Raw genomic sequence first — 22,545 nt, 5'->3', positions numbered from 1 at the left:
TTCGCTCAACCAGTCTAAATGTGTTTTGTGGACTTGGAGAAGGCGTTCGACCATGTCCCTCGGGAGGTTCTGTGGAGGGTGCTTCGGGAGTACGGGGTGCCGAGACAACCGATAGGGGTGGTTCGGTCCCTGTATCATCGATACCAGAGTTTGGTCCGCATTTCTGGCAGTAAGTCGGTCTGTCGTCGTGAAGAGAGAGCTGAGCCAAAAGAAAAAGCAATCAATATAGCGGTTGATCGACGCTCCTACCCTCACCTATGCTCACGAGCTATAGGTCGTGACTGAAAGAACAAGATCCCGGATACAAGCGGCCGAAATGAGTTTCCTCCGCAGGGTGTCCGGGCTCTCCCTTAGAGATAGGGTGAGAAGCTCGGTCATCCGGGAGAGACTCGGAGTAGAGCCGCTGCTCCTCCACGTAGAGAGAAGCCAGATGAGGTGGCCCGGGCATCTCACCAGGATGCCTCCTGGACGCCTCCCTGGGGAGGTGTTCCAAGCATGTCCCTCCGGCAGGAGACCCCGTGGACAACCCACGATGCGCTGGAGAGACTATGTCTCTCAGCTGGCCTGGGAACGCCTTGGGATCCCCCGGGATGGGCTAGATGAAGTGGCTGGGGAGAGGGGAGTCTGGGAGTCGCTCCTGAAGCTGCTGCCCCCTCGACCCGACCCCGGATAAGCGGAAGAAGATGGATGGATGACTACAAATTCACAAAACTGTTTACAAATACAGACAAATAGAAATACCGTTTTTTCCGTGTATGCGCCCCCATGTATAATACGCACCCTAAAAATGGCATGTTGATGCTGGAAAAAAGCCTGTACCCATGTACAATACGCACCCAATTATTATTATTATTTTTTATTTTTTTTTTTTAATTTTTTTTAGTCCCAATGATCGTCACACACGCAGGGAGGCAATGGGTCCCACTTTTATAGTCTTTGGTATGGTCTTAACTAGGCTGGATGTATTTTTTTTTGTTGGCGTTGATTTCTCCGACTGCCCGTAAAGGCACCACCGCGATCCGTGCGCACATATGAAAAAGGCGTGCGGACGTGAAAAAGGGAGAGACGTTGAAGAAGAATAAAAACACCCTTGGAAACCAAAACTTGCCCCTCGTCGTGACTCGGAGCCGCAACAAATGTTTCGGATTTGTGTCGGATACATTGTGACAGCAAACGAGCAGGTGATCGAGCAAGCGTCTGATACGAGAGCATTGCGTTCATATGGAGCGTGTTTGAAGTGAACAGCAGAGACAAAAGGAACAAGGCAAAGTGTTGTGAAATAAAATATTACCTGTAATACGCATTTTGTTATTTGCTGATTGTATTAAACTATCACATTCATCGCTCATTAGTAAATAGCTGACGTGTCTTGCGCATCCGTTCTGTGCAGCTGACCCATAGTGCGCATGCGCAGTTATACTGCCTCAGTATGACGTCCGGTCCGCGATGGAGATTAAAAAACAAACAATATTTTACAATAACACACCATCAAGGATTGCACCATCGCATCAAACGATGTGTCGTCAATTATGAACTTTACTGACTAAGTGTGTTGGGCAGGATGGCTGAATGCGATGCGCGATTGACAACAAACAAGAAGAAAGGTGATTTCAAGTTTTATTTCGAGGGAGATTTGTCATGTCTTGTCCCCAGTTTTGCTATGTGTCTAGGTTGCCATAGTTTCTGTTCGCGTCGCCCCTCCCTTCCTGTGTCACCTCAATCAATGTAACGTGTTTTGTATTTAAGTCCTGTCTGCCCCTCGCTCACCGTCGGATCATTGCATGTGTTACTGTCATGATGTCTGTTTGGTTTCTGTTCCTGTCTTTGGTAATGTCACCCTGTCTTTTTGTTCCACGACTTTGTCGGTCAGTCCTGTTGTTGGTTTTGTTGTACCATGAAAAAAAATTAAATTTGTACCCATGTATAATGCGCACCCCAGATTTTAGGACAATAAATTTGTTAAATTTTGCGCATTATACACGGAAAAAAACGGTAATCTGCAATCTTTTTGCTGCAGACAATTATTTTTTTTTTTCCTTGTTTAAATGCATCAAATGATCCATTCATGACCTTTGGCAAGGTATATTTATGGTTACAGTTTAAGTCTCAGAATTATTGATTCCATTCCGACTCTAAGGCAAACGTATACTCATCATTTGAAAAAAAACATGAAAACACCTGCAGTAATGTTTTCGGCAGGAATATTTTTGTGCTTGATACCTATCTTGCTGGCATCAGGCCGAAACCCAGTCACATTTTGGTGAATTCCATATTTTACAAAAATGTTTGTCCCGCAACATGAGTTTTCATCAAATGGCGGCACGTCTGTCATCGCGACTGGTTGTTGTGGCCGGGATTACAAAAGCCTTTTCCCCCGCCTATTTTAGCCTCGTTTACAGTGTGTTTAGCTGGGCTTTATTTTGAAGTCTAAGAAGCGAAAACCTGGCATTGTTGAACTGTAAATTGCCTTTCAAAACTATTCAATGTCCCCAAAAGGGCGTTCACATAAACGTCCACGGAGCAAAAATACGCTACGTTCAGTTCACGTTCATGCAAAATATGAACGAGTTCATGAACCTCCGTTCATTGAACGCGTTAAGAGACAACACCGCCTATTAAATATGGCCTGGATCTCCACTCTACACACACGCGGGGGCACTGCGGTTGAGTTGCGCATGCACGTCTCAGAACGGAAACACCAAATAGACGATATGCACTGACGTCACAGATCAAGACGGCCATTTTTGTTTGGGTGGCAAAAAGCCTCGTCCGCTGCCACTGGACTCATGAGGATGGCGGCCTGGGTGGGTGTCATGAGTGATTATTTCGTCCAGTTGGACCAAGAAAGCCGCAAGAGATACATTGAAAAGTTGAAAAAATATAACATTCGTGTTTTTCAGACAAGCTTGATATAAAAATGGAAACTGCCCGATCCAGTTTGGTGTTTCAGGTGGGGCCAAACTGATCTTTGGGTGTATCCGCCAGTGACAATGGATGATTCTGTAGATACGTGAACAATCTAATTATTAGAAACTAGCAATTGGACAAACATACTGTAATGAAGCTGTGTAATTATCCATTCCTTAGGCCGAGTAGCAGCAAGAAAAAGGGAATATCTAAGCAACACCTCACAGATGAATGTTGACGTCAATAAAACAAAATTACATACCTCCCGCAAAGTGATCTGAGCAGATGTAAGAATGGATAGTTGGCTTCCAAAGCTTGGAGCTGTTGCGGCCATGTTCCGCCCTACGAAGTGCTGCCACCCAGCTATCCTTTCTGGTCTGGTCCGCAGGGAACCGATCCAGCTTTTTGGTAACGCCTTTTTGGAAGCGATAGGCACGTCCTATGGCACAACAACTCTTCACCATGGTCAAAGTTGCACCGTAACAACTCTGCCACGATCTGCCACAGATAAAATGCTAACAAAATGCCCCAGTACACGTATCTCTAAAGCTCAGTCCAGCCTTGGCCCTATTAGCGCCGCCCAGCGTCCGCCGCTTTTTGCCACCCAAACAAACCGTCAGCCGGTCTGTGACGTCACGTGCATATCCCCTATAGTCGTTTGTTCTCAATTATATGAATTGAGTTGATGATGAATGAGATTGTCTGGAGCCAAAATCGTGTTTATGATTAAAATTTGATTAATTGAGCAGCCCTAATCTCTAATCCAGTGGTTCTTAACCTGGGTTCGATCGAACCCTTGGGTTTCGGTGAGTCAGTCTCAGGGTTTCGCCAGAGCCTCCACTGCGGAGGTCCGAACACACCAGATTTATTGTGTAAATTTGTGATGATGCATATCTGAACTGGTCTCGCAAAGGCAACAGCAGAAATTTTTGTGGTGAATTCATGCGTTGTGTTGGCTTTGTTCTTTGAACAAGGTGATGTTTATTTTGTAAATCCGTAAAAAACATCTATGTCTTGAATTTGAAATTTATTTATTTATTTTTCACTAAAGAGGGGTTTGGTGAATGCGGATATGAAACTGGCAGGGTTTGGTACCTCCAACAAAGTTAAGAACCACTGGTCTAATGTCATTATCTCCTTATGTGTGCTGATTTAATTCTGCAAAATGACTGACGCATATACATCTTTTAACGCACACGGCTGAAAATGTGTTTGAGGCGATAAATATGTTTACCGGACAATCATTTATTTAAATGTATTTTTTGCATGTGTGCATTTAGTTGTTTAGAGCAGCATCTGTGGGTAACGTTCCCGATTAGATTAACCTGAGGACACAGCAAATAAAGACTCGTGGACGAGAATATGTGTGTCACGGATCGGAATGGAGCAGGGCGACCAAATGCAGCTTGGACCAGGGTTTAGTGAGGGAAAAGGTAGTTGGAAGGGAGGATGAGGGGGAACAGACAGACAAACTAACATAACAACCGAACACAACCAACAACATCATAACTGGACTGACCGACAGACTGGATAGCTGAAACAGAACTGACCGACAGCGACGTGAGACAGGAGACATCAATGATCCGACAAGGGAGTGAGGGGCAGACAGGACCTAAATACAAAACAGGTAACAAGAGGCAGGTGACTGTGGTTACATTGATTGAGGTAGCACAGGAGGGGAGGGGCGATGCAAACAGAAACCACGGCAACATACACATAACAAAACAACCGGGGACGAGTCGTGACAATGTGTGTTGTTGGAATGCTGTAGGGCTTCTCCGGACTAAATGGCGCTATTATTTTACTTTTGGGAAATATTTAGGGAAATTCAATTACACTCTCAGACAAAGCCCTCCAGGCTTCCTGCCGATGAGTTCCTGCGACTGTTGCTGTTGTTGAAATGTTGCCTCACATACCAAGGCTTTTCGTTTTTTTTCAGTTTTGTTGGTGCCTGCCTCCCATTACTTATGTGTTTTTTATATGCCTTTCTTGTCACTTATTTACTTAATTAGTTTAGTCCACGTACTACATTTGAATAAAATGCGTATTTTCTTACATTTATGAGGGGTGGATAAGGGTGAATTTATTTGCACTTGCACATTTGCCCAATCCTACCAGAACTTTTGCCATAATGCTTTGTCATTGAGAATTCAGGACATAGTTACTAATTCCATTAATGGTATTTGACGGTGATGATTTTTACAATTTAAGTCCAACAAACGCTCCAAAATACTATACACAATGTATGTGGTGATGTGAAATACTGAGGTTCTGTCCTTTCTTTATTCTTTCAGATTTGTGCCAGGACAAGGTGTGGTACTTTACCCTCAGATTGGGGATAAATTGGACATTGTGTGCCCTCGAGTGGATGGTGGGGTCGGTGAGGGAATAGAGTATTACAAGGTATATATGGTGCCCAGGGAGCAGCTAGAGAGTTGCACCATCACCAAGGCTGACACACCGCTGCTCAACTGTGTCAAACCTGACCAGGACGTAAAGTTCACCCTCAAGTTTCAGGAGTTCAGTCCCAACCTTTGGGGTTTGGAGTTCTTCAGGGGAAAAGACTATTACATCATCTGTAAGTATCAGTAATATATGCACTGTGATCTCTGCTGTTCCTTTAAATGTTTATTCATGTTAACGGTGCCCTTAAGATTAGTTTAGCAACGGTGTCTCATCCAGTTTGTTTGGGTGTGTAATTTACTTGATAGTTCCACATTATATTTAGGGCCAGTCCACAGTGCTGATTACCTGCGATGTACTAACATCCTCAGGGAAATTTTGACAGAGTTTAGTGAAGGCCTCTTGGGTTGTAATATGGGAGGTGGACTGAACCATCTGTGTGGTGCAAATGGGGGTGTATTTAAGATAAGACCATCTGTGAAGCTGTGCCACTGCCATCTGTGTGCTGTCACTGTTGAGGAAGGCAATAATTCTTACTCTCCAGAAGGAAGGGGAATCAGAAATGTTGTGTTCAGATAGGGAAACAATTGCTGGAAATACTACATAATCCAAACAGTGTCCAATTATAATGTGCAATTTAAACTAGAAGTGCGTTTAGAAACCTCATGCAGTAACTGGCTAATGCTTGCACCTATTTCCTCCAGATGCAAATCTTGGCAAGCTTCTTTAAAACAAACAAGTGTCCCTTGTGCTATTTGTATTGTCACATACATCAAACTTCATTAAATCTAGCCTTAAGCTTTCATGGTTTTGCAAGTGAGAGTTAGAGACATTGTCGGTCAGCCTTTTCACAGACACAATCTCAATTCAATCGTCTGATGCTGAACTAAAATGGTGTGTGTCTGAGTGCGCGTGTGTGTGCACACGTGTGTGTGTGTGCTCAAAGATTTAAGAGGACCACAAGCTCAATTACCCATTTCTTACCTCCTCCCAAGCTTGCTTCACCCAAACGTTGAGGTCAAACATTGATGCGTCAATATTGACGTTTAGGTCTGATGCTTCTACGAGAATGATCTGCCTAGATTTCTGCCACAAAATTCTATCAGTTTAGGATTAGAGATGACATAGTAGGTTTAGATTTAGATAAAGGTGAATTTGAATGAGTAAGTGATAAAGATGTGTCACATGTATACGTAGAAGCGTAACAGATGTGTGGCGATGGTGAATATTATCCCAATGCTTAGGGTGACGTTTGGAGCAGCTTCTCTGTGCACACTGTTCAGATGTATGCTTAGTATGGCAACAACAAACATCCCCTTGGCTCTACCTCACCATAGATAATATTTCTCAGCTTTATCACAGCATGAACAAAAAATAATTTTCAATTTCCACTAGCGTTACACAAAATACATCTGCCAACTGCATCGGTCAGTTTGAATGCGAAACAAAGGGTTCTCATTAACAGGTTTTATATTCCATGCAAACTTCTCCCTATCAACAGTCATTACTCAATACGCAAAGACGTAGCTTGAGGTGTACCTCAGGAGATCCCACATTGAGGTCTTAATGGGGAAAGGGCACAATATTGTAAAGTGTGATGAATAGCTAGTGTTCCCATTTTTGTGCCTAGTCTTGTATTTGCCAAAATATTCTGCCTGGTTTCCGTTTAGTGTACGGCACCATGATGGGAACTGGTGATGTCCATTCTCATTAGCTCACACTCAAGATTAACTGCAAGGATTTGATTAGGCTTTAGGAGAGAGCACTTGATACATAATTAATTAACCAGCGTTTAATCCTCCATGTCCTCTCTCAATTGCCAAGGAACTCACATCAAATCAAAAGATCTGGATCTCAACCAATTGGATTAGTGCTGCTTTATGTTGATAAACTGCAAAGGCTAGAATTATAATACATGGATCAGATACACAATCAATTCAAACAATTTGATTCAAGTACATCCACACTGTTTTTTTCAATGTGTTTTTGACAGACATTCAAGTCTATTTCCTGTGCTAAAAATAAATTGAGTCTTTTGTGTTTGTGCTTGTGTGTGTGTGTGCGTGCGAGCGTGGCGTGCATGCGTGCGTGTGTGTGAGCCGTCTGCTTGACACATGTAGTGTTGCATCTGTCCAACAGGCAGCATTATGTCTGCAGATATTTCTGTCACTGTGCCTACAAGTGTGCACTATGTGCTTTCATGCATGGCTGTGTCCATGAATGTGTCTTTAAGTGGCTGTGCTTGCTGCTCCAGTTAGGAGCAAATGAATTTGATGTGATAGTTTGTGGCAGCATCGCCTGAAGATCAGAGCCTTGTATGCAAGATGACGCTACATGAGCAAAAAAGGCGAATGATAGAGATAGTAGAGATGAAAGACATAGACAGTGAAGAGAAATAGACAGTGAAGTCGATTGACAGAGGTTAAAAACAACAAAGAAGAAAACAATAGACAGCGAATCCAGTATTTTTCAGACAGAAATAAACTGTTAACATATTCCAGTGAAAATAATTGTTTGATTGAAACGCACACAGGTGAATTTCCACTAATTAAATGTTTCATTGTGTGAAGGCGAAGGCCTTCACACATATGTTATTCTACACCATTCTCTATTATTATTATTCTTCTATTTTATTCTCCACACTTTTTTGACACGTTTCATCTTCCACATAATTCATCCGATTCACTCCATTCCACTTTTCACGTATTCCAAATATTCACGCGACGAGCGCTTGTATTTTTCTCGTTCCGAAAATTTTCCGATTCCGCAAAATTCCCCAAATTCCGACAAATTTTTCCCCATTCATTCTTAATGGCACATTCGACATTTCACATTTACGTCGTTCCAATTTGAAATTCACATCATTCAGCACATTCTAATCACATTCGGAAGAATTCTCGACATTCCCAAAATTCCCAAATTCGAAAATTTCACGTTTTCACGTTAAGAATTCCGACAAATTTTCACAAAATTTCGTTTTTCACCTCTAACCTCTACATTTTTCAACCGATTCAACTCGTTCCAACTTTCAACTGTTCATCTTTTGCCTACCTATTCCACAACGTCCCACTTACCAAAAACTTCACATCTTTTATTTTGAAATTCAACCAAAATTCTCTAAAATTTCGTTTTTCTACTCTAATTTCTACATTTTTCAACCGATTCAACCCATTCCAACTTTCAACTGTTCATCATTTTTCTACCTATTCCACAACTTCCCACTTACCAAAAACTTCACATCTTTTATTTTGAAATTCACACCCAATTCCTTTTTCCCTTCTCATTTCTACATTTTTCAACCGATTCAACCCATTCCAACTTTCAACTGTTCATCATTTTTCTACTTATTCAACAACTTCCCACTTACCAAAAACTTCACATCTTTTATTTTGAAATTCACACCCAATTCCTTTTTCCCTTCTCATTTCTACATTTTTCAACCGACTCAACCCATTCCAACTTTCAACTTTTCATCATTTTTCTACCTATTCCACAACTTCCCACGTCCCAAAAACTTCACATCTTTTATTTTGAAATTCACACCCAATTCCTTTTTCCCTTCTCATTTCTACATTTTTCAACCGATTCAACCCATTCCAACTTTCAACTGTTCATCATTTTTCTACCTATTCCACAACTTCCCACTTACCAAAAACTTCACATCTTTTATTTTGAAATTCACACCCAATTCCTTTTACGCTTCTCATTTCTACATTTTTCAACCGATTCAACCCATTCCAACTTTCAACTGTTCATCATTTTTCTACCTATTCCACAATTTACCAAAAACTTCACAGCTTTTATTTTGAAATTCACACCCAATTCTCCAATATTTCCTTTTTCCCTTCTCATTTCTACATTTTTCAACCGATTCAACCCATTCCAACTTTCAACTGTTCATCATTTTTCTACCTATTCCACAACTTACCAAAAACTTCACAGCTTCTATTTTGAAATTCACCACAAATTCTCCAAATATTCTACATTTCTCAAGTAATTCAACACGTTTCAACATCGTTCGGCAGCATTCCCCGAAGAAGTTATTCATACATTTCGCCTTCACACGCAATTTCTCCAGAAATTGCAAAATTCTAGTTATCAATGCAATGCAACTTTCTTTGTACCGCGCATTTTGCTACAGCTGAAGCTGTTACAAAGCACTTCACATATAGCAATGAGACAATCAGATTTAGGAAATTCAGTGACATCCAGGCTTTGATTTCTCCCATGTCAGAGAACATGTCCTTTTTGCTCTGCGGGACATAGATCTGTCATCTGCATAGCAGTGAAAGGATATCAAACTATCAAACTACATACAGGCTTAAACAATCTAAACAAAATTTTATTTGGTGGTGGACCAGGAATATCCTGGCACGTTTGTTAGTATTTGTGTAATGTTGAATCTAAATTAAAATATAATTAAACTTTGTCGGCGATGATTTTTGTATGGCTCCGGCGTCAAGCTGAAGAAGGAGTCCTATCGGGCCGTTTTGGCCTGCGGGACTCCGGAGGCAGCTGACAGGTACCGGATGGCCAAGCAGAACGCGGCTTCGGCGGTTGCTGAGGCAAAAACCCGGGCGTGGGAGGAGTTTGGCGAGGCCATGGAGAATGACTTCCGGACGGCTTCGAGGAAATTCTTGTCCACCATCCGGCGTCTCAGGAGGGGGAAGCAGTGCAACGTCAACACTGTTTACATTGGGGATGGCGTGCTGCTGACCTCGACTCGTGAGTTGTGGGGAGAATACTTCGAAGACCTCCTCAATTCCACCTACATGCCTTCCATTGTGGAAGCAGGGCGTGGAGACTCTGAGGCGGACTCTCCAATCTCTGGGGTCGAAGTCACTGAAGTAGTTAAAAAACTCCTTGGTGGCAAGGCCCCGGGGATGGATGAGATCCGCCCGAATTTCTTAAGGGCTCTGGATGTTGTGGGGCTGACACGTCTCTACAGCATTGCGTGGACATCGGGGACAGTGCCTCTGGATTGGCAGACTGGGGTGGTGGTTCCCCTCTTTAAGAAGGGGGACCGGAGGGTGTGTTCCAGTTACAGGGGAATTACACTCCTCAGCCTCCCTGGTAAGGACTATTCAGGGGTGCTGGAGAGGAGAGTCCGTCGGGAGGTCGAACCTCGGATTCAGGAGGAACAGTGTGGCTTTCATCCTGGCCGTGGAACAGTGGACCAGCTCTTCACCCTCAGCAGGATCCTCGAGGTTGCATGGGAGTTCGCCCAACCAGTCCACATGTGTTTTGTGGACTTGGAGAAGGCGTTCGACCGTGTCCCTCGGGAGGTCCTGTGGGGGGTGCTTCGGGAGTACGGGGTACCGAGCCAACTGATAAGGGCGGTTCGGTCCCTGTATCACCGATGCCAGAGTTTGGTCCGCATTTCCGGCAGTAAGTCGGATTCGTTCCCAGTGAGGGTTGGACTCCGCCAAGGCTGCCCTTTGTCACCGATTCTGTTCATAATTTTTATGGACAGTTTTTCTAGGCGCAGCCGAGGCGTTGATGGTGTCCGGTTTGGGGACCTCAGCATCGCGTCTCTGCTTTTTGCAGACGACGTGGTGCTGTTGGCTTCTTCAGGCCGTGATCTCCAGCTCGCACTGGAGCGGTTCGCAGCCGAGTGTGAAGCGGTGGGATGAGGGTCAGCACCTCCAAATCAGAGTCCATGGTCCTCGGTCGGAAAAGGGTGGAATGCCCTCTCCAGATAGGGGATGAGATCCTGCCCCAAGTGGAGGAGTTTAAGTATCTTGGGGTCTTGTTCACGAGTGAGGGGAGGATGGAGCGCGAGATCGACACGCGGATCGGTGCTCTCAATTTACCGGTCGATTTACGCTCCTACCCTCACCTATGGTCACAAGCTATGGGTCATGACCGAAAGAACGGGATCCCGGATACAAGCGGCCAAAATGAGTTTTCTCCGCAGGATGTCCGGGCTCTCCCTTAGAGATAGGGTGAGAAGTTCGGTCATCCGGGAGAGACTCGGAGTAGAGTCGCTACTCCTCCACGTTGAGAGGAGCCAGATGAGGTGGCTCGGGCATCTCATCAGAATGCCTTCTGGACGCCTCCCTGGGGAGGTGTTCCGGGCATGTTCCACCGGTAGGAGACCCCGGGGATGACCCAGGACGCGCTGGAGAGACTATGTCTCTCAGCTGGCCTGGGAACGCCTTGGGATCACCCGGGATGAGCTAGATGAAGTGGCTGGGGAGAGGGAAGTCTGGGAGTCCCTCCTGAAGCTGCTGCCCCCGCGAGCCGACCCCGGATAAGTGGAAGAAGATGGATGGATGGATGGATATTATTTATTTATATCAGGGGTCACCAAACTACGGCCCGCGGGGCGGATACGGCCCGCGGGACCGATTAATCCGGCCCGCCAACCCTGAATAAATTGTATTATAACTTTTTTTTTTTTTTGCTCATTTTGCCTGCAATGACTGCGTTTCCCCAGTAGATGGGGAAGCTCGCCTGCGCATTTACTACCGGAAGCCGTGTCAGAAAGCTCGGTGCACACTCACAAGTGCGTGTACGGACATGGCGCACTCGCGCTCTATTTGTATCAGTCCCGAATTTAGAGCGTGGGCTGTGACGACAGCATTCTTGTAATTTGCGCGCTGAGCTTTCAGATGCAGTTTTGCGCTAAAGCCACCCACAAACCTTCCCCTGGAATCCTTCCGTTAAAATGTCGCCCAAGTAAAGCAGGGTGAACACAGTGCCGAGCGTTTAAAAGAGTTGCCAATTTGGCTCGACGTACGCGACGTGACGTTCAGCCACATGAACGTCAACATCTACCCGTCACAGATCGAGGTAAACGGACCAACACCTCGGATCTCGCCTAAGAATTGCCACAAGAAATTTTACTCCAGACTATGACGCACTATCAAACTAAAAACTAAAAAGACAGCGGTGTCTACAAGCCTACTGGAACCTACAAAAGGATTATAAGGAAGGAACACAAGAACTTTAAGAGACTGCTCATATGTGTCAGAGAGGTTCTGCTCTGACAACTGAGCTGAACTTTTATCTGTTAAGATTGTGCATGGCACAACAGAAAGTTAATGTTCCATGGTTTTTTTTCTATGAAGAACCCAGAGAGAGTTATTTAGTTATTATTTATTTCCTGTTTTTTCTGTGAAGAACTCAGAGAGGGTTTAGTTATTATTTATTTCATTAATAGTGTTATTATTTGTTTCCTGACTTTTTTTCTGTAAAGAACCTGGTAAGGGTTATTAAATAACCGTTATTTGGTTATGTGTGGCTTTCTGGAAAACAATAATTTTTTAAGCTCCCCTACGATCGTCACACTTTTTCTGTTACAAACTGCCACCGGCCCGCCATCAGAGAAGGGAAAGGTTATGTGGCCCTCACAGGAAAAAGTTTGGGGACCCCTGATTTATATAAATGCCGGTCCGCGAAAATATTTCTGACATGTAACCGGTCCGTGGCACAAAAAAGGTTGGGGACCACTGAATTAGGGCATACGTCTGCTTTTGCGGTTGGTCGAATTGTTGGTCAACAAGCCAATGTCGGACCAAATTCTTCCTGGTCAAACAATCATCCAAACGACTTCAGATTAAACCATTTTAAACCAATTTTATGGGTTAACTAATTTAAGAGGTTAGTTGGTGCCTGACGTGGATAGGGACAATTAGACGGATGGATGAAAAACCACTTTCGTTCATCATCAGTCTGTCCTTTTTTTGACTTTCTCATTCTTCGGCCACTGAATGGGCGTTAGTACAGACCGTTCCGTCTCTGCGACAGAATCCCCATCTCTGCAAACAGTTTGCCACAAATATCAACACCAACCCATCATCTCAAAAATCATGTTAAATTGCTAATTAAGGACACAAAAATGATAATAATAATCATAATAATAAGAATCATAATTATTACTATAATTATACTACTACTACAACTACTACTACTACTAATAATAATAATTATTATTATTATCAATATTATCATTATTATTATTATTATGACAGCTCTCATATGACATCATCTCATGGCGCCAGCTCCTCTCAACATTCACAAAATAAAAACCAATTTGAAACCTGAATAAGTCACATGTTCATTTTGCGCATTTTCTCTAAATCCACTTAAAATTTGGAAAGATTTGGATGGAAACCCCACAATTATGCTATAATCCTACTCTGGCTTGCCTGGCACAACACAATTACTCTGCATGTAACAGGACCAGAGAAGTTTCAAATTCCCTCAAATTGAAGACATTTTCCCTGCCATGTGTTGCAAATCAAATTAGAACAACATTTTTGGCCTTCTTTTGGTTAAACCATAAATAGTCTTTCTCTTCTCAGTTGTTGCCACACACCTGTCTGCACCAATGTACCATGCTATAAACACAACTGTAAAAACATGCCCTCATGGTGTTAGTCCAGCGGTCCCTACTACTTAGTACGTACACGCAATTGTGAGTGCGCAGGCACGGCTTCCGAGAGTAAATGCGCGGGCGGGCGTTTGTCTATCTACTGGGGAAATGCAGTCATTGAAGGGAAAATGACCCAAAGCAATGTATAATAATACAATTTATTCAGGTTTAGCGGGCCGGATTAAACGGCCCCGCGGGCCAAATCCGGCCCATGGGCCGTAGTTTGCTGTCTGTGTTAATCACTCACAAGTCAGCAGTGTTGCTTTTATAATACTTAATACACAGTCGCACTCACACACACACACACGCACAAACACACATGCACGCACACACGCGCGGCCGCACACGCACACACTCACATGCACACTCACATGCACACAGACGATCACGAGCGATCATGGACCTTTGTCTGTAATGTGCTTTATGGCCACTACGGGAAAGCCAGAGTTCAGCTCGTGAGAAAGGCATGGGGTAAGAGGAGGGAGAATGAAAGGGGAGAATGGAAGGAGTGAGGGAGTCCTTGTTAACATCATCTTTGTGTCTCCTCCCATCACAGTCAAATCAAAATAGTAGATGTGAGAAGAAAAACAAAGGCAAATGGAGACAGAAAGCATCTTTCTTAAGAATCTGCCGTGTAATGCTCTTGTAGGAAAATGGTAGAAATGGGAGTAGAATTTGTGGGGTGATAGGGAGGGGTGGGCTGACGGCTTTGTAAGGCAGTAGTTAAGGTGTTCACAGGAGGGGAAATAAAATATCATCTTGGACTAGAAGGCATTGGTGTGGGAGGGGTTGGGTCCTCCCGAGTCTGGTGGAGGCAGATGTAGTGAATGCGGGCCACTGCGCCTTGGCAGGAAGCCAAGACACTAAGCCCTGGCAGCTCGTTAGCCTCTGTTACTGACCTGATAGACCACGAGCCCTACTCCCCACCCCCTGTTCTCCCCTTCCTCCTGCTTCCCCATTTCACTCAAAACAAGCAACTGCAGTCCTACTTAGCAGCTGCTAGAGCCAGCATACTAGATAGAAGTAAACAGACCATGAACTTTAGGGTCTTGAAACCATCACAGTGATTAAGGCCAAAGCAATTGCTCCGCTGGTTGTCTACACATTACATACAACATAAGACAGAGATAGCCATTCAAACCCCCTCATGCTGGCAGAAAAAAAAATATATATAAAAAAAAGGCAAGTTTTTCTTTGTAGCATAAATGGACGAAAAGGAAAGTTCTGATTAATTATATATATTTTAATCAGCTGATTAATTAAATAACCAAATTAGATTCTGCCAAATATTGCAATGGGCATCAATCTCAATAAATTTAATCGGTCCAAAATTGACCCAACTTGTTGGGTTGTTTTATTGCAAATCAACTTCCCAAGTGCAATTTTTCTTTCAGTTGTTTGTGTCTTGATGGTCTTGGACCTTCTTATCTTTCAGAATTGCTTGTACTTTATGAACTCTCGCTGTCCCTGCGATCCTCCTGCAAAGTGTTCTATGTCATGGACTGGTGTTGGCGAGGTGTTTTTCCATCACTGTGTCCCCCACCACTGAAACAGTTTGCCGAACGACAATGTTCATGTTTTGAAGAGCAGGCTCAACATCTACTTGTTTAGTTTAGCTTTTAGTAGATACTAATATTTTTATCCATCCATCCGACAGATCAGACGGGACAGCCAAATGCAGTACAATGCAGACTTTATTGTTGTGTGGAAAAGGGGGAGTGCTGGAGGTCTGGCTGGGATGGTGCGACAACGTTGTTTGAATGCGACTGGTGGGCAAGGGCGGCAGTGACGGACGGGCCGCTCTCCACGGCGTGACCAACTGGCCGATAGCTGGAACCAACCTAGCGGGGGTAACAGCAAAGCCAATGCGCAGCAGAGCAGAGCGCAGTTGATAATCGTGGTCAGGGCCAAGCAGGTAGTCGGGACGGGCGGCGATCAGAACGTCATAAACGGAAAAGTGGTCAGGGCGGGCAACAGATGGGCCAGCAAACGGGCAAGGTTGGCAACAGGAGTCAGACGGGTAAAGCGCAGTGAGCAAACAAGTGGCATCACAGGACAGACTGACCCTGAGTGTGGAGGGCTCAGGGTTTAAGTAATGTTCCTAAACGAGCAAAGACAGGTGCAGGTGACTGACTTGAGTGTGTGACGTGGCTGTGACCGGTTGATGTCAATAGAAATGGGCGGCTGGGTGGCAGGTGACAATCTATCAATCCACCCACAAATTTTATTCCCAGCAAATATTTATTTAGTATTGTAGTAGTTTAGTATTCTACAACTAGTATTATTTATTTATCCACTTTTATCAAGCTTTCTTCTTCCATTGTTCCTCTAAAGGAGTCTGCTGCCCCGGAAGCGGCGCTTGCCTGTGGCTGCCTTGGCGTTGCCCTGTGTGAGCCGGTGTGTGTGTGTGTGCGTGCGTGCGTGCGCGTGTGTCCGTGTGTGCGGGTGTGTGTCTGTTTGTGTGATTTTGGGAAGTGTGTAAGACAAGCAAAACTATACTTGACAAGGCACAATTACTGAAGTTAATTGAAAAAAATTGTACCTTAACGGAAAGATTTTACACCTTCTATTGTCTTTCTGAACTGATTGTTTCCCCCAAAACGTAAGCCCGAGGCATAGACTATAATGTCTACAGGCCACCAGAAAGGTTTTAACCCAACCAGATGATTGCAGTGGCAATTGTCACTTTTTCCTCTATCTCTCTTTGTGCTGTAGCTACATCAAATGGCACAATGGAAGGCATCGACAACCAAGAGGGGGGAGTATGCAAGACCAAGTCCATGAAGATGATCATGAGAGTGGGCCAAAGTGAGTATAAGTAAATTAAAGCAAGCGTAAGGAATGAGCAGTCACAACACAGTGCTCATGCAATGTGAAAATTCGTGCAACATTCAACAAATGTAATGGTTTGATAAGGTCACAAGAAACATTGGAGGGTCATTGTCTTTGTGACATCTGGGTTGCGAGTAAGGAATATATCAAAGGCAAGGTTTTACACACATTCAAACAATTGAGCAAGCTTACATCCAGTGAAAACATCTGCACTTTTGAGCACATGTAACTAATTCTCACGTACATGCACACGAACTGTTATCACAAGCACCACACAAGATAGCACAACTATAAAAGGAAGTTCTATTCTGAATCAATACAGTAATTATTCATGAATCAGTTGCTTAGGTGACTTCTAGTGTTGCAATTTCCTGAGGCTGACCGTTTCTTCAGGTTCCGTGTTGAAAATAGCTTAAGGTTCTGTGTTGTAGATAGCTTAAGGTTTTATGAGGTTTTATGCTGAATTTATGGAGTTCCATTCCTACAACACCCAATTAGCCTCTATCACTAACCTATGCTAAAAGATCAGCAATTGTCTGTGCCGCTAGACAATCGTAATATACATTTTGCCAAACAATAATTTACACCTATGAATCATTTACAATCTAACTTACTTGTTTGTGAGCGGAATCCTGAATTACATTGCTGTGCTACGTAGATCCTTAAAACCACGGTGGTGGTTTTCACCCCTCGTTATTGTGATCTAGAGTACTATTGTAATGTGATTTCTTTATCATAATTTTTTGTTGCTGTAATTTTGACTTAGATGGAAATACTTGTTTAACTTGAAAACTGTGTCCTTACAATTCAAAAATGTTATCTTGTGTTTTCTCAGATCCTACTGACCCTGTTTCATCCAAAGACAAACCCACCAGGGTTCCATACTCTCCTAAGCACCCAGACAGCAAGGACACCCACAAAAATAATGAAGTGCTAGAGAAGCCAGGTGAGATCATATGCTGTCATTTTAAATGCTGCAAAAGTGGTAACTGAGTGGAGGATTTATTGAAACAATTCGGCATTACAGAGGAAGCCCTGGAAAGAAAGGACACCAATTAATCAGTCTGTAATTGAATGTTAGCCATTAACGTGATAGGCATCTCTGGCCTCTCCACTCTCAAGGACTTCAAAGTCATCATTATGCTGGTCCACTCCATTTAATCCATCATTGGAGTGACATTTTCAGGAAAATGATTGTGTGCCATCTTTTTAACCCAGCTCCATTCTCATAAAAAAATTTTTGAACAAAAGCAAGCTGCACATATCCACATGCAACGCATCAGAAATTTCTTTTGAATTTCATTTAAAAATCCTAGGAGAATGCTTTGCTTTAACTACCGTTTTTTTCCGTGTATAGTGCGCAAAATTTTACTAATTTATTGTCCTAAAATCCGGGGTGCGCATTATACATGGGTACAAAAGAAAAAAAAAAAAAAAATTCTTTTTTAATTTTTTTTTTTTTTTTTTTTTTTTAAGTCCCAATGATCGTCACACACGCAGGGAGGCAATGGGTCCCATTTTTAAAGTCTTTGGTATGGTCTTAACTAGGCTGGATGTAATTTTTTTTGTTGGCGTTGATTTCTCCGACTGCCCTTAAACGCACCACCGCGCTTCGTGCGCGCACGGGACAGCAAACGAGCAGGTGATCGAGCAAGCGTCTGATACGAGAGCATTGCGGTCGCATGGAGCGTGTTTGAAGTGAACAGCAGAGAAGAAAGGCAAAGTGTTGTGAAATAAAATGCACAGAACGGATGCGCAAGACACGTCAGCTATATAAAGAGCGAGAGTTGTTTTCTTCCTATTAGTTTCAATTCACAGTTTAATTAGCAGTTTCAATCAGCAAATAACAAAATGCGTATTACAGGTAATATTTTATTTCACAACACTTTGCCTTCTTCCTTTGGTCTCTGCTGTTCATCCTAAAACACAAAGGCGCTCTTTAAGCAATGCGACAGTGAGCGCCCGGCGCGCTGCACCAAATTAAGCTCCCTGCGCAGTGCGCACTGAGGTCCACTTAAATTTTAGAAAGTACATCAGGACTTTAAAAATATCTTCTAAATTTCAGCGACGGCTCTGTCACAATAATCGACCAGCCCGGTGCAGTTGGGCGGTCGGCGGCGCACTACGGTTGAGCGTTCTCTCGCGCGCTCTCTCTCTCTCGCTCTCGCACACACGCAAACCGGATATCATACGGAGGCCGCCATTACAGATGCGCAGAACGGATGAGCAAGACACGTCAGCTATATAAAGAGCGAGAGTTCAGTTCTCTACCTAAATCCGTATTACAGGTAATATTTTATTTCACAACACTTTGCCTTGTTCCTTTCTTCTCTGCTGTTCACTTCAAACACGCTCCATGCGCACGGAGCGCGGTGGTGCGTTTACGGGCAGTCGGAGAAATCAACGCCAACAAAAAAAATTACATCCAGCCTAGTTAAGACCATACCAAAGACTATAAAAATGGGACCCATTGCCTCCCTGCGTGTGTGACTGTCATTGGGACTTAAAAAAAAAAAAAAAAAAAAAAATTTTTTTTTTTAAAAAATTCATAAAAATTGGGTGCGTATTATACATGGGTACAAGCTTTTTTCCAGCATCAGCATGCCATTTTTAGGGGTGCGTACTATACATGGGGGCGCACTATACACGGAACAAAACGGTAGTTTATTCCCCTGCATAATATATTCTGTGGTATCATAAAAAAATCCCGTTTCGTGTCAGGTGCTACAATGAGCATATGGGCATTAGAGCAGAGTGTATGAGGTAGTATAATCTCCTTGTACAACAGCACAAGGGTCCTTGCTTTGGGATGCCAGCCATCTTGTATCAGCTCTTACCTCAGTACGACCGCTGATGTATTACTTTTAGGCCTCAAAAGATCAGCAGAAAGCATAGATAGCCAGGTAGCACCTGAGAACATCAACACTTCAGTCATGGATGTAAACCATTTCCATTTAGAAGTTCATAAAAAACTAGAAAGAGATCTTTTTTAATTTTTTACCCCCTGGGCTGTTAGTTTAAAATTATGCTGTGCACATCTTAGTGACATTTTTTGTCCTACTTTTAAGGTAACCGTGTACATAGATTGTATGCAAATGTTCACTACCGTTTTTTACCATGTATAATACGCCCCCATGTATAATACGCACCCTAAAAATAGCATGTCGATGTTGGGAAAAAGCCTGTACCCATGTATAATACGCACCCAAATTTTGACTCCTACTTAAGTCCGTAAACGTAAAATTATTTCAGAAAAAAGATCATCTTTGGGAACAACCGGATGTTATTCTGCCGGTCAGTATCACTGCGCATGCAGTAGCAAACTCGATAGCGAAGAAATATGTGAGACTCTCAACAGGATCACCAATATTTGAGTGATGTTCCAGTTATTTATTACAATTATTTATTATTATAATAATAATATATATAATAATTATTTATTTATTATTCACAATTGTCATGGTGATCTTTCTGGTGATTTCTTAACTAGGCTGGATGTATTTTTTTTGTTGGCGTTGATTTCTCCGACTGCCCAGAAAGGCACCACCGCGATCAGTTAGGTTAAAATGAAAAGAGAGGAAAGTGCGGACATGTGAAAAAGGTGGCTCTGTATGGGAGAGAAGTTGAAGAGGAATAAAAACATCCTTGGAAACCAAAACTTGCCCCTCGTCGTGACTCGGAGCCGCAACAAATGTTTCGGATTTGTGTAGGGTACATTGTGACAGCAAACGAGCAGGTGATCGAGCAAGCGTCTGATACGAGAGCATTGTGTTCGTATGGCGCGTGTTTGAAGTGAACAGCATAGAAAAAAGGAACAAGGCAAAGTGTTGTGAAATAAAATATTTCCTGTAATACACATTTTGTTATTTGCTGATTGAAACTGCTAATTAAACGGTGAATTGAAACTAATAGGAAGAAAACTGAACTCTCGCTCTTTATATAGCTGACGTGTCTTGCGCATCCGTTCTGCGCATACTGTAATGGCGGCCTCCACATGATATATGGGGTCTGCGATGGAGATTAAAAAACAAACAATAATTGACAATAACACACCCTTGATGGTGTGCACCATTCCATCAAACGATGTGTCGTCAATTATTAATTTTACTGACTAAGTGTGTTGGGCAGGATGGCTGAATGCGATGCGCGATTGACAACAAACAAGAAAAAAGGGGATTTCGAGGGAGATTCTCTTCAAAAATTGTTGTACCCATGCATAATGCGCACCCGGATTTTAGGACAATAAATTAGTTAAATTTTGCGTATTATACATGGAAAAAAACGGTAATTGAATATAATCTTCATAGAAAAGCCTTCAATATAAGTCTTATTACTTACTCCTTTTCTTGTACTCTAGTCACTGTGCTGTCATTTATCTCTTTGGAGGATACATTATGAAAATAATGTTGAAAATGAGGGCTCCTCTCCCTGTTTTTTTCAGTGAAAGCATTCGCTACGTCTAAATTTTGCGAATTGCAAACAAAACCAAGTAACACTATTCACAATTCTATTAATGTTGGTACACAAATGCAGTGTCTTTATTGTTCTTATAGTTCATCTCAGTTTCAACAGTTTTCATCCTTGTCCTTTGCAATGGCACGTTTGCATTTTACATTAAAACACAAAGCTTCTATAATAGCCGCATAAGTAACATATGATGGACACATATTTTGAATGGATGAATATTTTTTTTTGTCATTTAGACTCTCATGGCTTTTTTTTTATGTTTGGCAGGTGCAGCATCCAGAGAAAGCGATGCAAACAACACAGGCGGGAAGTCATCCAATATCATCGGTTCTGGGGTGGCCATCTTCGTCAGCATTGCCTCAGGCAGTGTCATCTTTATCATCATCATCATCATGCTGGTGCTACTGCTTCTCAAATACCGGCGGCGTCACCGCAAGCACTCTCCACAGCATGCAGCTACATTGTCTCTGAGCACGCTGGCCACGCCTAAGCGAAGTGGCAGTGGTGGAAACAATAATGGCTCCGAGCCCAGCGACATCATCATCCCGCTCAGGACTGCAGACAGTGTCTTTTGCCCCCACTACGAGAAGGTCAGTGGCGATTACGGCCACCCGGTCTACATAGTTCAAGAGATGCCGCCGCAGAGCCCTGCCAACATATATTATAAAGTTTGAAGAGGAACGTTGAAAAACACGAGACTTACTGGATCACTGTAGAGATTGGCGCGTTCATGGTTTCAGCTAGCACAGCCCCCATCCCTGCAAACAAACTCCCTCACCCTTTTTCTTTCATTCTGCCAAGTCCTCTCCTATGATTCTTTGTCAGTAAAGTTTTCATTGTCAACTTTAGATTATACCTACTTCCTCTGATATGTTCACAGCGAGTTTGACTGGGATTGGCAGAGACCTGAGAAATTGCTGCTGCTGCTGCTACTGCGTGGCTTTGGGCAATAGGAAAAGGAAAAATGGAGTGTATCTTTTGTCCAAACTTTCTCCCTTTTCTGGTTTGTGCACAAGTGGCTTGCATGTTCGGGAGCTTGATATGTTAGGTCCAAGAGGTTTGAGAGATGCAAGTGTTGTTTTTATTTTGCTGTCATGGAAAGGAGAGACGACTAAATGGATGTGAAAGATTCATCATAGAGAATGTCGGTTGGAAAAATAAAATTAGCTGGAAAGAGGCATATATTTGAGCCTGGAAGAAAGGTAACAGAGAAGAATTAGGCTGACCATGAACTTACAAAGTGGCTGCCCACCCTTGATGTTCGCTGGCTTGAATGACAATTTGATTCCCCAGGCGAACAAGGAAAGGGGGAAATATTTTATAACCATCCTCTCTGGGACTCTGACTGACTTGCAGATATCACCCAAACACCCTGTCAGCCCACCCACTACTACGCACACCTGTCAATTTCAACATTTTTTTTTTGTGGATACACCATTTGTCCCAATTCATAGATGCGTTCTCACCAAATTCTTCTTTCATGTTACTTGAAGGTTGTATCCAGTGTGTATCCTATGTACGTTTGATTTGATTATGTGTGGCTTTGATATCCTGGT

The 22,545-nt window shown here is 43.1% G+C and overlaps 1 protein-coding gene across 1 annotated transcript in view; it reads left to right on the top strand.

Moving 5' to 3' along the window:
- efnb2a (ephrin-B2a) overlaps positions 1–22,545 on the top strand; it is a 37,917-nt gene that overhangs the window by 15,152 nt on the left and 220 nt on the right. Inside the window, exons 2-5 of the mRNA XM_061287019.1 lie at positions 5,202–5,485; positions 16,406–16,498; positions 17,358–17,468; positions 21,257–22,545. The exon at positions 21,257–22,545 is cut by the window's right edge and continues 220 nt beyond it. Of these exons, the coding sequence (XP_061143003.1) occupies positions 5,202–5,485; positions 16,406–16,498; positions 17,358–17,468; positions 21,257–21,663 (895 nt within the window). The 3' untranslated portion in view covers positions 21,664–22,545. The remainder of the gene's footprint in view (positions 1–5,201; positions 5,486–16,405; positions 16,499–17,357; positions 17,469–21,256) is intronic.

The sequence above is a fragment of the Syngnathus typhle genome, linkage group LG9 (genome assembly GCF_033458585.1).
Source record: "Syngnathus typhle isolate RoL2023-S1 ecotype Sweden linkage group LG9, RoL_Styp_1.0, whole genome shotgun sequence".
NCBI classification, from domain to species: Eukaryota; Metazoa; Chordata; class Actinopteri; order Syngnathiformes; family Syngnathidae; genus Syngnathus; species Syngnathus typhle.
Note: the sequence above shows the minus strand (reverse complement) of the source record. Positions and strands in the feature narration are given on the sequence as shown.